At 58.7% G+C, this 11,961-nt stretch overlaps 1 protein-coding gene and 1 long non-coding RNA gene across 5 annotated transcripts; one reads left to right on the top strand and one right to left on the bottom strand.

The window, feature by feature from the left end:
* Positions 1 to 1,315: 1,315 nt before the first annotated feature.
* On the top strand, positions 1,316 to 8,580 carry NRBP2 (nuclear receptor binding protein 2). 4 transcript variants are annotated; one of them, XR_013352066.1, is made up of 19 exons: positions 1,316 to 1,498; positions 1,915 to 2,037; positions 2,109 to 2,210; positions 2,321 to 2,410; positions 2,552 to 2,607; positions 2,692 to 2,786; positions 2,907 to 2,930; positions 3,002 to 3,085; positions 3,161 to 3,216; positions 3,312 to 3,407; positions 4,327 to 4,459; positions 4,573 to 4,675; positions 4,778 to 4,828; positions 4,903 to 5,038; positions 6,074 to 6,127; positions 6,251 to 6,314; positions 6,418 to 6,473; positions 6,559 to 6,762; positions 8,061 to 8,580. XR_013352066.1 is itself a non-coding variant. In XM_077847589.1 (18 exons), exons 1-18 carry the CDS (start codon positions 1,376 to 1,378, stop codon positions 6,625 to 6,627), a joined length of 1,500 nt encoding a protein of 499 aa, XP_077703715.1. In that variant the 5' UTR covers positions 1,317 to 1,375; the 3' UTR covers positions 6,628 to 8,580. The 4 variants fall into 4 exon arrangements, 2 of the variants coding, with proteins under 2 accessions (XP_077703715.1, XP_077703716.1); XR_013352065.1 differs by having other exon boundaries at positions 7,183 to 8,580; XM_077847589.1 differs by having other exon boundaries at positions 1,317 to 1,498; positions 2,567 to 2,607; positions 6,559 to 8,580.
* Positions 7,773 to 11,881, bottom strand: LOC144283469 (uncharacterized). Its single transcript, XR_013352067.1, has 2 exons — positions 11,752 to 11,881; positions 7,773 to 11,353 (listed from the first exon to the last, which is right to left on the bottom strand). It is a non-coding gene; the product is annotated as an uncharacterized LOC144283469 (long non-coding RNA).
* Positions 11,882 to 11,961: the final 80 nt, after the last annotated feature.

Raw genomic sequence — 11,961 nt, 5'->3', positions numbered from 1 at the left:
GAAAATAGAGGTGTCCCTATAGACTCGGATACAGCAGTAGGGCTAAGGACGTTGGCACAGAGATGCAGTGGGAGTTCAGGGCTGGGGTTGGAGTTTGAGAGAAGGTACATGTGTGTACTAGTTCTCTCCCTAGAAAGAGAGAATGAAGGAGGGGTGAGAACTGAGCTGGTGTGCGATGGGGAGACCATGGGCAGGCAGTGGGGGCTGTGGGGTAAAGGGAGATTTAGAGAATTGTAGAGCATGTGTCCTGTTGACATGGCCACAGGGCCCATGAAGAGCCTCCTGGAGAGAAAGGCGCTGTGCGTCAGGAGGGCCCTCTACTTTAGCCTCCTCCTATGGGGGGGTGTGGGGAGCTATCCAGGGGAGGGGAAGAGAAGGGAGGAATTTGCCATTTCGGATTGTGGAATGGTGAATACCTGCAAGCGAATAGGAAGAACAGAACTACAGGTAGTGGGATGTTTGTGATCCTGAATTAAAAGCGGCTGGTCAGCCTGCTGACCATCCCTCCCCTGCCCGGCCCACGTGTTCCTGGGGGGCGGCGGTCGCTCCAGGAGCAGGGCCTCCCAGATGCCCACCCCAGGTCCCCCCCGCCCGGAGCCTCGGCGGCGCCCCACCCTGGGCCGGCTGCAGCCCGAAGCCTGGACTCGGAGCCGCCATCGGGGGCTGTGTCTCGGGGTGTGTGGAGCAGGAGCGCGGTGCGGAAGGGGCGCACGGAGAACCTGCGGCTCCTAGAGCTGGGCCCGGGCGTGTCCCGGAGCCCTGACCCGGCCCCACGCAGGTCGCCGGGCGGCCAGGGAGGACCCGACGTGCCCGGCTGCAGGCTGGCACCCAGAGCCCCGAGGTCGGGACCCTGGAGTCCTCTCCCCGCGGCCTGGGGGCTCAGGCTTTCCGCAGGAGCAGGTCCCCAGCGGGAGCACAGGGGCAGGCCGAGGAGGGACAGGCGGGGCGGGCGGCCAGGACAGCCAGGGCGGCGGGCTGGGAGCAGGGTCTGGAGGGGCGAGCCCTCGGGTGGGCGGGGCCTTCCCGGTGGACGGGGCCTCCCGGTGGGCGGAGCCAGCGGCGGGTCCGGCGGGGCCTCCCGTGTGGGCGGGCCCTTCCCGGTGGGCGGGGCCCGGGCTGGGCGCGGCGCGGGCTCGGCCCTCGGCGGGGAAGCTCCCTTAGCGCTCCGGCCCGCAGCGGCGGCTTCTGAGGGGCGGGCGGGCTCCACCCCCGCGGGCCGGGCGCCGGCGCCTCCGGATTCCGGGAGCTGGGTGGGGCCCGAGGCGGCGGCCGGCAGCTCAGCTCCCGCTGGGCGTCTGGGCGCAGGGCCAGGGCGGGCGGGGAGCGGCGGCGGCGGCGGCTCTCTCGGAGGGCGGCGGCCTGGGCCGGACGAGCCATGGCGGCCCCGGAGCCAGCGCCCAGGCGGGGCCGGGAGCGGGAGCGGGAGGATGAGAGCGAGGACGAGAGCGACATCCTGGAGGAGAGCCCGTGCGGCCGCTGGCAGAAGCGGCGGGAGCAGGTGGGCCGGGGCGGGGCGGGGGGCGCGGGGGCGCGGGGTCACGGCCCACCTCGCCGAGGGGCGCGGGAGGCCACGCCGGGCCGGGGGCGCCGGGCAAGGAACCTGCCCCCTGGTTAGCGGCCCTTGGACCCCTTTGGCCTGTTCCCACGCTCTCTGGGGGAACCCCAGTTCCCTAAGGTCCACCTCCTTATGCCTCTGCACCAGACCGGCCGCTGGCCCCGTGAAGACCCTCCTGAATCCCCCGGAATCTGCTCCGCGTCCCCAAGCCCAGGCCCCGGAGACCACTGCTGCCCCAGCTTCCCCGGGGGGCCAGGGCCAGCACTCAGCTCGCTCTCCCCTCCAAGGAGTGGGCAGAGACAAGCCCCCACTCTGCTGCCCGACACCCATCACACTCACATCCATCCCCTCCCCCCCAGGTGAACCAGGGGAACATGCCCGGGGTCCAGAGCACCTTCCTGGCCATGGACACAGAGGAGGGGGTGGAGGTGGTGTGGAACGAGTTGCACTTCACTGACAGGAAGGCCTTCGCAGCCCATGAGGTGAGGCCTGCCCACCCTCGAGCGGCTGTGCCCCCCTCCCTTCTCCCCCGTGACCCCACTCCCCTTCCCAGGAGAAGATCCAGACCATGTTTGAGCAGCTGGTGCTGGTCGACCACCCCAACATTGTCAAGCTGCACAAGTACTGGCTGGATGCCTCAGACGCCTGGGCGCGGGTGAGCCACGGCTCGTCCCAGCACCCGCACACGGAGGGTGGGGTGGGGCCCAGCTGGGGTGGGGGTGGGAGGGACCCACCTGCAGTTGGCGGAGCCCACCCGCCCCGCAGGTCATCTTCATCACGGAGTATGTGTCGTCGGGCAGCCTCAAGCAATTCCTCAAAAAGACCAAGAAAAACCACAAGGCCATGAACGCTCGGGTATGGGGAGTGGGCTGGGACTGCATCAGGGATGTGGGTGAGGGGCAGCTCGGGGAACGGGCTGGGGCCAGTCGGCTGGGAGGTGGGGGTGCAGGGTGGGCACCACAGGCCCAGCCACCTCTCCGCATCCGTCCAATGAAGTCCATCCGCCACCAGGCCTGGAAGCGCTGGTGCACACAGATCCTGTCTGCACTCAGGTGAGGGCCTGGCCTGGTCTCTGCCACCCCCCATGCCCTCGGTGCCCCCGCCCTGATTACACCTGCTCTCCTTTCCCCCTGCAGCTTTCTACATGCCTGCAGCCCCCCCATCATCCACGGGAACCTGACCAGCGATACTATCTTCATACAGCACAACGGCCTCATCAAGATTGGCTCCGGTGCTGGCGGGGTTAGGGGGGGCTGGCGGGGGAGGGGGGCTGCGGGAACCCCTGGGCAGAGGACATCCAGTGCCCCATCACATTGACGCCTACTCTTTCTCCCTGTGGTGGCCGGTGCAGTGTGGCACCGCATCTTCTCCAACGGTGCGTGGGGTCTCAGGGGGTTGGGGGGGCATGGAGAGGTGCAGTCTGCTCATCCTCTGCGCTTTCCACAGCACTCCCAGACGACCTCCGAAGCCCTATACGTGCGGAGCGTGAGGAACTACGGAACCTGCATTTCTTCCCCCCAGAGTATGGCGGTGAGTCCTGGGTCCAGGAGCTCCTGGTGTCACCACATCTCCCCTATCCACTGTGACTTGCCCTCCCCCCTGCAGAGGTTGCCGATGGCACTGCTGTGGACATCTTCTCCTTTGGGATGTGTGCGCTGGAGGTACTAGCCCCGGGGCCTCATGGCCTCCCAGATAGCTCACCCTGCATCTCACCGTGCTGTCTCTTCTCCGTGCCTGACCTGGCCCTGCCTCCCAGATGGCTGTGCTGGAGATCCAAGCCAACGGGGACACCCGGGTCACGGAAGAGGCCATCACTCGTGCCAGGCACTCACTAAGTGACCCCAACATGCGGGTAAGCAGCTTGCCTCACTCCTCCCAACTGGTTCTCAAGGGTTCCATGTGGGGCCATTGTGGTGTTTGGGTCAGGCCTGGAGGTGCAGCCGTCCGTGCCGCTGAGGGGGACGCCAGTCCCACTGCACAAAGGCCTACCTGCGAGGAGGGTCTTTCCTCATGGTGTGTGTTGAGTTTCAGGCCTGAAGGCTCTAAGGGTCCTTCTAAGGAGGGAGAGACTAGACAGATACTCCCTCTGTGAGCCTATTGTTCTGCTGGTTCTGGAGACAGGAAAGAGGCTCCGAGAGGCTCGAGCCCACATCCCTGCCTTGAACCCTCCAGGAAACCAGCTAGAAGCCACGTGACTTATGTTGGGGGCCAGAAAAGGGAGTGTGGAGTGGAAGCCGTGTCCATAGTCTCTCTAGACTATCTGGCTTGACCACATGGCCTCTAGAGATCAGGGTCAGAAGTGATGGGGCCAGGATGGGGCTGGGATGGGACCCGTGAGGCACAAAGCCGGCAAGGCAGCGGAGGATGCAGATGCGTATGTGGGGCAGGGTGGGGCCCCATCAGGGTCATCCCCGGAGTTGGGCCTGAGCTGAGGTGCAATCTGGGGCTGCAGGGCAGGGGCTGGTGTCCCCCACCAGGCAGAGCAGACCTCATCTGTGAACTGCAGATGACGACACCTACTCCCTGTGGTTTTTGTGAGGGTTATGGGAAGTAGAGCATGGAAAGTTCTGGGCCTCGGGCCTGACTGTCCTACTGGTAGAACCAGGTCCTGGCCTCGCTGCTCACAGTATGTGGCTCCCTGTGCCCATTCCTGGAAGACTCCCATGAGGACTGGACCCTGGGGATTTGGGGACTTCAGGGGCCTCCTCCTCACACTGTGGAGCTGGAGCAGAGATTCCACCCACTTGAGCCTTTCCTCTCCACGCCCCCAGGAGTTCATCCTCTCGTGCCTGGCCCGGGACCCCGCCCATCGGCCCTCTGCCCACAACCTCCTCTTCCATCGAGTGCTCTTCGAAGTGCACTCTCTGAAGCTCCTGGCAGCTCACTGCTTCATCCAGCACCAATGTGAGGGGCAGGGGGGCGGGGGGCGGGCCAAAGGCCTGGGGTAGGGCTGTGAAAGGGCCCCCTGCAGGACCTGTCTCAGGGTCCGCCACCCTGAGTGCTCCTGCGGCCTGCAGACCTCATGCCTGAGAATGTGGTGGAGGAAAAAACCAAGGCGGTGGACCTGCATGCAGTCCTGGCAGAGATCCCCCGGCCGCCCTGGCCCCCACTGCAGTGGCGGTGAGCGCCTGCTGCCCAGAGGCCCTCCCCAGCCCAGTCCTGCCCCGCGCTGGCAGGGCCCGCAGGCGGGCCACCCTCATGTGCTTCTCACACCTGTGCCAGGTACTCGGAGGTCTCCTGCTTGGAGCTTGACAAATTCCTGGAGGATGTCAGGTGAGAGCTGCCGTGAGTTTGGGGAACTGGTGGCTGCCAGGCCTGAGCCCCCAGCCACCCCAGTGTATCCCCAGGAACGGGATCTACCCACTGATGAACTTTGCCGCTGCTCGGCCCCTGGGGCTGCCCCGTGTGCTGGCCCCGCCCCCTGAGGAGGCCCAGAAGGCCAAGACCCCGACGCCAGAACCTTTTGACTCGGAGACCAGAAAGGTGAGCTCCTGCTCCTGCCGCACTGTGCCAGTCCTCGGGCCTGTCCATAGCCCGGAGGGGTCCGTTTTCGGGGGGTTTGGGTGCCCCCCAAACCAGCTCTCTTCCAGAGACCAGGTCCTGACTGACCCTGATGTGGGGGGTAGGAGATGATAGGACTCATTAGAACACCCCCCTGTTCGGAGGCTCTTTGCTCCCTGCAGACCCCTCCCTCTCCCATCCCTTGCTGCCTGACCCCCAACCCTGCCCCGACCCTGCTGTGCCCCAAGCAGCCTCCTTGTTGGAATCTCATCTGCCCCCAGGCCTCTCTGGTCCCCCGCCCTTGGCTTGCTGATTCCCTGACATTTGTGTCCTGGTGTCTCCTCCAAGGCCTCCCAGATGTGTTTCCCCCGGCCTCTCTTCTTGCAAGGCTCCCTCCTTGCCAGGGGCCTGTCCTGGTCAGCCTCAGCCTCTCTCTCCCCTTTCCACGTCCATACCTACTGGGTCCCAGAGGCTCTGGCTTTGGCCTTGGGTGTGTCTCCGTGGTCTCCACCCTGATCTATGCCACCCCCGTTTCCTACCTGGATGCGGAACCAGCCTCCAGCCTAGCCTGCTTCCTCCTGGCTTCACTCCACAGCACAGGATTCACATCCTAATGGCCGGAGCTGCGCACACAGACGGTGGGGGTCCTCAGGCTGACCCCCAGGTGTTCGGAGGCCCGGCCCTCCTGGTGTCGCGTGCCTTTGCTCCTTCCTACTCCTTCCAAACCCTGTCCTCTACCGCTTCTCACAGCTGGCTCCTTGTTCAGCTGTTCTCCCCACCTGCGAAAGCTCTGTTGCTCCTTCAGCACCCAGACTCGGTGTCTACTCTCCTAGAAGTTTTCCTTAACTTGCCAGGCCGCTGTTAGTGAGATGTACTTCCTAGGCCCTCCTTAGAGTTTCACCCCCATTTCTAGTCCTTCCTGTTCTTTCTGGGTCCCCTTGACATGGCATCTGCTCTTGCTGCTCAGCTGCTGAGGTCAAGCCTTTGTGGGTGACCTTGATTCACGCCTATCTCCAGGTGGTCCAGATGCAGTGCAACCTAGAGAGGAGTGAGGACAAAGCCCGCTGGCATGTGAGCAAGGAAAGGGCTGGGGCCCACAGATGAGCAGGACCCGGGGCGGGAGGGGGGGATGGGGAGGGAGCTGGGGGTGCTGAGTAGACTCTGGGAGCCAACCACACCCTCCTGCCTCCCCAGCTCACTCTGCTTCTGGTGCTGGAGGACCGGCTGCACCGGCAGCTCACTTACGACCTGCTCCCAAGTAGGCCAGCCAGGGACCCAGGCAGGGACAGGGTGTGGAGGGGGGCAGGCATGGGCACAGGCAGTGGCCTCACACATCCATCCTGCCCCTGCCCCCGCCGCAGCGGACAGTGCCCAGGACCTCGCCGCCGAGCTGGTACACTATGGCTTCGTTCATGAGGTGTGCGGGCCAGCCCAGCCGGGCTGGGAGGGGACACAGCAGAGTCTGCCCCTCTGTCGCCCCATGCCTCCCTCCCACCCTGCAGGATGACCGGACCAAGCTGGCTGCCTTCCTGGAAAGCACCTTCCTCAAGTACCTTGGAGCTCAGCCATGACCTCGCACCCCAGCCCCAGGGACCAGCCATGGCAGCCCACGTGGGGAAGCCCCACATGGGCCCAGGGCTCAGAGGGCCAGGGGCTGTCCTCTGCGGACATGCTGATGACCAGGGGCTGATGACCAACGCCCGCTAGTGAGGAACCTCTGCCTTCCACAGCTTTCAAGGAGGCGTTGGAGTGGGGTGGGAGGTGGTGGGCTTGGGGCCACAGGGGGCCCAGCAGGGGGTGAAGGAGCCTGGGTTGGGGGTCGGGGGTGGATAGGTAGGCCCCACAAGTCCTTAGGATCAGGATTTCCCCACCTAGCCCGTTTCCACAACTCACAATCCCTTCCCATACCCTCCGTTGCCTGGCCAAGAGTTCTGCCCCCAGCCCAAGGTATCTGGTCAGGGACCAAGCCTTCAGCAGGGGGAGGCTGACCTGCCAGGGAGCCCCAGCACCGGGGGTGGAGGGTCAGTCCTGGATGGACGTCTGCCTGGGGAAATGCCCATACCCTGCTGGAACCACAGCCCCATCCCAGGAACCCCCACATTGAACCAGTGGTACCACACCTGCAGGCGTCAGGCACAAGGCCGGGCCCGGCAGGGCCATGACGTGGCAGGAGAAGCAGATGGCAGAGACACGTCGAGGAGTTCACAGCCTTCCAACCCCTGCCTGGTGCAGACCCCCCCCCCCCCGGGGGGGGGCCTCTTCTGACTTTCTGCTGCTCTGAGACCGGGACCTGCCATGCCCTCTGCGCACTGTTCTGGCCCGATAGCCCCCCACCAAAGGGCTGTTTTCTCCCGCATTCCCCAGCCTGGAGGGGTTGGGCTCAGGCATCCTCCCTGCTCTCACTGTGCCTCCTCGCAAATTCACTACTCGCCATGTTACGTTCCTCACTCCTGTGGCAGCTGCCTCCCGAGTCCTGAGGATACAAGCCCCTGACTCCATCTCTGCCACTCAACTCCCTCCCACCCCTCATTGCTCTGGCCTCCTTTCTACTGGATCACCTCCCCTCCATCTTCAAATTGAGTTAAACATTCTTAAGCATTTTAAATTGCATGTATAAACTTAGTGCATTCAGGTCTCTTTTAAGTATTTCTATTGTCAAACCAGGAAAGCTCATCCCTGTGTTACTTCTCTGTTTCTGTAAGAATTTACCACAAACTTAGTGGCTTAAAACACAGATTTATTGTAGTTCTGCAGGTCAAAAGTCTGGTACAGGTCTCATCAGACTAAACTCAAGGTGTTAGCAAGGCTGCATTCCTTTCTGGAGGCTCTAGGTGAACCTAGAACTAATTCCTAGGTTTCCATTTCCTGCTCCATCAGGCTGTTGGCCTGCAGGTGTCAGGCACGGCGTGGGCACTGGCCAGGAATTCATTTCCTTGTGGTGATAGGGCCAAGGTCCCCATTTTCTTGCCCTCTGTAAACTGAAGGTCATTCTTGGTCTCTACAGGCTCCACCATTCCTTGGCTCATGTACCCATCCTCCATCTTCAAAGCCAGCAACAGCCGGTTGAGTCTTTCTCATGAACCATCTGTCTGGTTTTCTGCAGCCAGGAAAGCTTCATGTAATTAGGTTGGGTCCACCTGAATAATCCAGAATAATCTCCCCATTGCAAGGTCCTTAATCATATCTGCAGAATCCCTTTTGCCATATAGAGTTGACATTCACAGGTTCTGGGGGTTAGGGCATAGACACCTTGGAAAGAGGGTATCATTTTTCCACCTACTACATTATCCTAACCAAAAACCAAAATAAAAGTTACCAAGGTGTATCAAATGTACAAACATAGTGAATCTCAAGGTGTCTTAAACATCCCAATATTCTACAACGTTACTCATATTCTCACATCTTTCAACTTAAATAAATCCACAATAACATACACATCTAGTTGGAAATCCTGATGTCATCGTCTTAAGCAATATGAGTGTCAATAACAGATTGTACCCGTGATTAAACTGAACTCAAAAGTATCAATACTATCATTGCTTCATTTAATCATGCTTATGTTAAGATTTTCATTTTATCTTTTCAAAGTCATATACATATTATTTAAAAAGTGGAATGGGTTTTCTTAAGCCAACAATAAATAATGCAGTCTCGAACTCCGATCCTTCCCAAATTTAACTTCTATTTATTCAGGCACGTAAAATCCATCTTCCACAAACCACACATGCTTTTACTGCTTTTAATTGGCTGTTCTACATAAGGTGTCCCCTGCTAGTGTCCTTGGAAAAGGAGGAGGGGTCACTGGCCTCAGTTTCCTGACCCAGCATCATCCCAGTGTAGTCTATATTATTGCAGTGTCATTACTGCAGGTCTCAGCAGAGAACAAGGTGTCCTAGGGTTATATTTGCTTTCTTGCACAACTTTTTGTTTTGCCTGGAGTTAATAATTGCTTTTCTTTTTGCTTGCTTAGTTTTCTACACGTGTCATTAATTCATTCTTAGATTCTCTTGAAGTAATGTGAACCTCTCAATACTTGAGATTCGTTGCATAATTGTTTACCCAGTTTCATCTTTTCCCACAGCCCCCATTCCATCTCCCTACCCCAGGCTGCTTATTCTTGGGCCTGTGGCCCAGGTGTCAGCACAAGCTGCTCCTTCACCAGCCATCTGGAGCACCTCTTTCCTTTCACTGAATTCCTCCCTTTCCTCTTCCTTCACTCCTTCTATTTGAGGAGGAACATCCTCCAGGTTTCCTGAGAGAGGGTGCATGGGAAGTTACAGAGCCTGCCTATTTGTTCTTAGTCTACTCTCTCTCTCTCTCTTTTTTTTTTAAGGTTTTATTTATTCATGAGAGACACAGAGAAAGACGCAGAGACACAGGCAGAGGGAGAAGCATGCTCCATACAGGAAGCCTGATGCGAGGGACCCTGGGACCATGCCCTGAGCCGAAGGCAGACACACTCAACTACTGAGCCACCCAGGCGTCCCATCCTTAGTCTACTCTCACATTTGCTCGTTAGTGTAGCTAGGCAAAAAAGTTTGCCTACATTGAAAACTATTTCTTGCCAGGATTTTGAGGCTATCGTGTGATTTTCATCTAGTTCCAAGAATTCCCATGCCTTGCTGAATTCCGATCCTTGTGATTTCTCTCCCTCTCCTTCAATCCCTCCCTTCTTTTGGTCATCACAATGATGTTTCTTGATTAAAAACTTCCCTTTTGGGCAGCCCGGGTGGCTCAGCGGTTTAGCGCCGCCTTCAGCCCAGGGCGTGACCCTGGAGACCCTGGATGGAGCCTGCCTCTCCCTCTGCCTGTGCCTCTCTGTGTGTCTCTCATGAATAAATAAGTTAAAAAAAATAGTTTTAAAAAAAAAACCTCCCCTTTCATCTATTGTTCAGAGATCCCAAGCCTTCGGTGCTGGGAATATTTGTTTGGGATTTTTGTTTGTGTTGTTATTTCTGTGTTTTGGGCGGAGTTCTTCGGTTTGCTTTTTGTTTTTGCTTATTTCCCCACCCCCTCCTTATTTTGTGGAACGTTTATTACTTAGATATTGGAGTTATCTTTTGAGAGGCACTATATGTAGTAGTTAAGGTTTCCCTTAACTACTACATATTGTCTGGAGCCATTCATGGGCTGGAGCCATTCATGGGCTTCTTCATGTGATATTGTACCCCTACTTCCTCATCTGTAAAAATGGGATAATAACAGCACCCGCTCCATGGAATTGTAAAGATCACACAGGTCATGTTTGTAAGGTAATGAGAACAGTGCCCAGCACACAAGCACTCTGAATGCCTTATTATATATCACTGTCAAATTTCAAAGAGAAAACTGCCACCAGAAAGTGGTGCTTGTGTCCCCCACCTCCCTGCAGTGGTGGTAAGTCCCAGTCCATTCACCACTTCATCCATCCTCCTCTATTATGGCGCCTGCTGAGGTACCAGGCCAGTTCTAAGCACTGGAGAATACTCCTCACCGTGACTGATTATATTTTCTCTCCTCTACCTATCAGGTTTTGTTTTATGCATTCTGGAAGATTTCAACTGTTTCTTTCAGCCCTCTATTGAATTGTTCATTTTCCTCTCATATTTTTCACTTTTTAAATTTTTTTTTTATTTTTCACTTTTAAGGACTCGTTCACATTGCTGAGTGTTCTTTCTTTATAGCCTCTTGCTCTTGATTCCAAGTTTTTACTTCCAGTTAGTTAACACACAGTGTTATATACGTTTCACGTGTACAATACATTGAATGTTTTGGTTTTGGGTGCAACATCCTCTCATTAGCATCTCTGAGGATATGGCTTTAGCTTTTCTTCTTGCTTTATTGTCTCAGCTCCTCCGTATCCCTTTTCTTTTTGTTTTTGTTTCTTTCCTCCTTCTTAGGTGTTTGGTGATCCTGGGCTGCCCAGTTGCTTTTAAGAGGGATATCTTAGTGGTGGGGCTTATTGCCTGGTGGTTTTTGAGGCCAGGGATCTAGCCTGAGCACCCTCCAGCTGCCAGTCTTCTTTTGAGCCAGGAGCAGTTGCAGAGAGCAGCTGAGGTGTGTGGATGCTAGATGCTGGGGGCTAGAGTGGGAGCAGGGGTGGAGGTGGGGAAAGGCCGGGAATCTCATTCTGTGGGAACAGGACCCTACTGACAGCCCAGCCACTGCCAGTAGGGATAGAGGGGCGTGGTCTCCTCCTTTTTTCCGACTACACGTTCACGCACAACCCCTCGTACACTAACCTCCAAGCGTTGTCCGCCTCCCTCCAGCTGCAGGACTTCTGTGTTCATGGGGCTTTGCCCGTGCAAAATTCTTTCCCTGTCATTTTAGAAGGGGAAGGATTTTAAGGAGATGTCCTGCCACGCTTAACTACCAGTGTCTGTTTTATTTCAAAGGCTTCCAGGGTGGAGAAGGGGCCAGGCCGACCGGGAGGCACTGCGGCCTGAAGCCTGGGCTTGCAGGTGCGGGCTCACCGTTAAGGCCTCGGGGCCGGTGCGACCCGCGGCAGGCGTCCAGGGCAGCGCGACGCCTTGCTGGGCACCCCGAGCCTTTGACAAAGGGCTGGAGGCCCTGGGGGAGCCGGGGTGCGGGCCCCCGTCGGGCTGCTGGGCCCTGAGCGCACAGCCCCGCCCGGCCCGCGGACAGGCGCCTCCCGACCTTGGCGCGCACGCGCGGCTGCAGCCGGGGGGGTCCTCCCGGGAGGGGGGCACACGCACCCGGAGCTCTACCGTAGAGCAGCGGCCGGAGCGGGGCAGGCGGGCGAGGCGAGGCGCTGAGGGACCTTCCGCCGCCCAGGAGCCGAGACCTCCCCGGCGACCCGAGAGCGGCGCGCGCCGCGACCCCCCCCCCACCCGCCCCGCCACGGAGCCGCAACCGTTCCTCCCCGCGCGGGAAGCTCTGCCGCCCCCGCCCCCGCCCCCGCCCCC

Source organism: Canis aureus, chromosome 14 (assembly GCF_053574225.1).
Source record: "Canis aureus isolate CA01 chromosome 14, VMU_Caureus_v.1.0, whole genome shotgun sequence".
Lineage (NCBI taxonomy): Eukaryota > Metazoa > Chordata > Mammalia > Carnivora > Canidae > Canis > Canis aureus.
The sequence above is the reverse complement of the archived record's forward strand: the minus strand, read 5'-3'. Positions and strand labels throughout refer to the sequence as shown.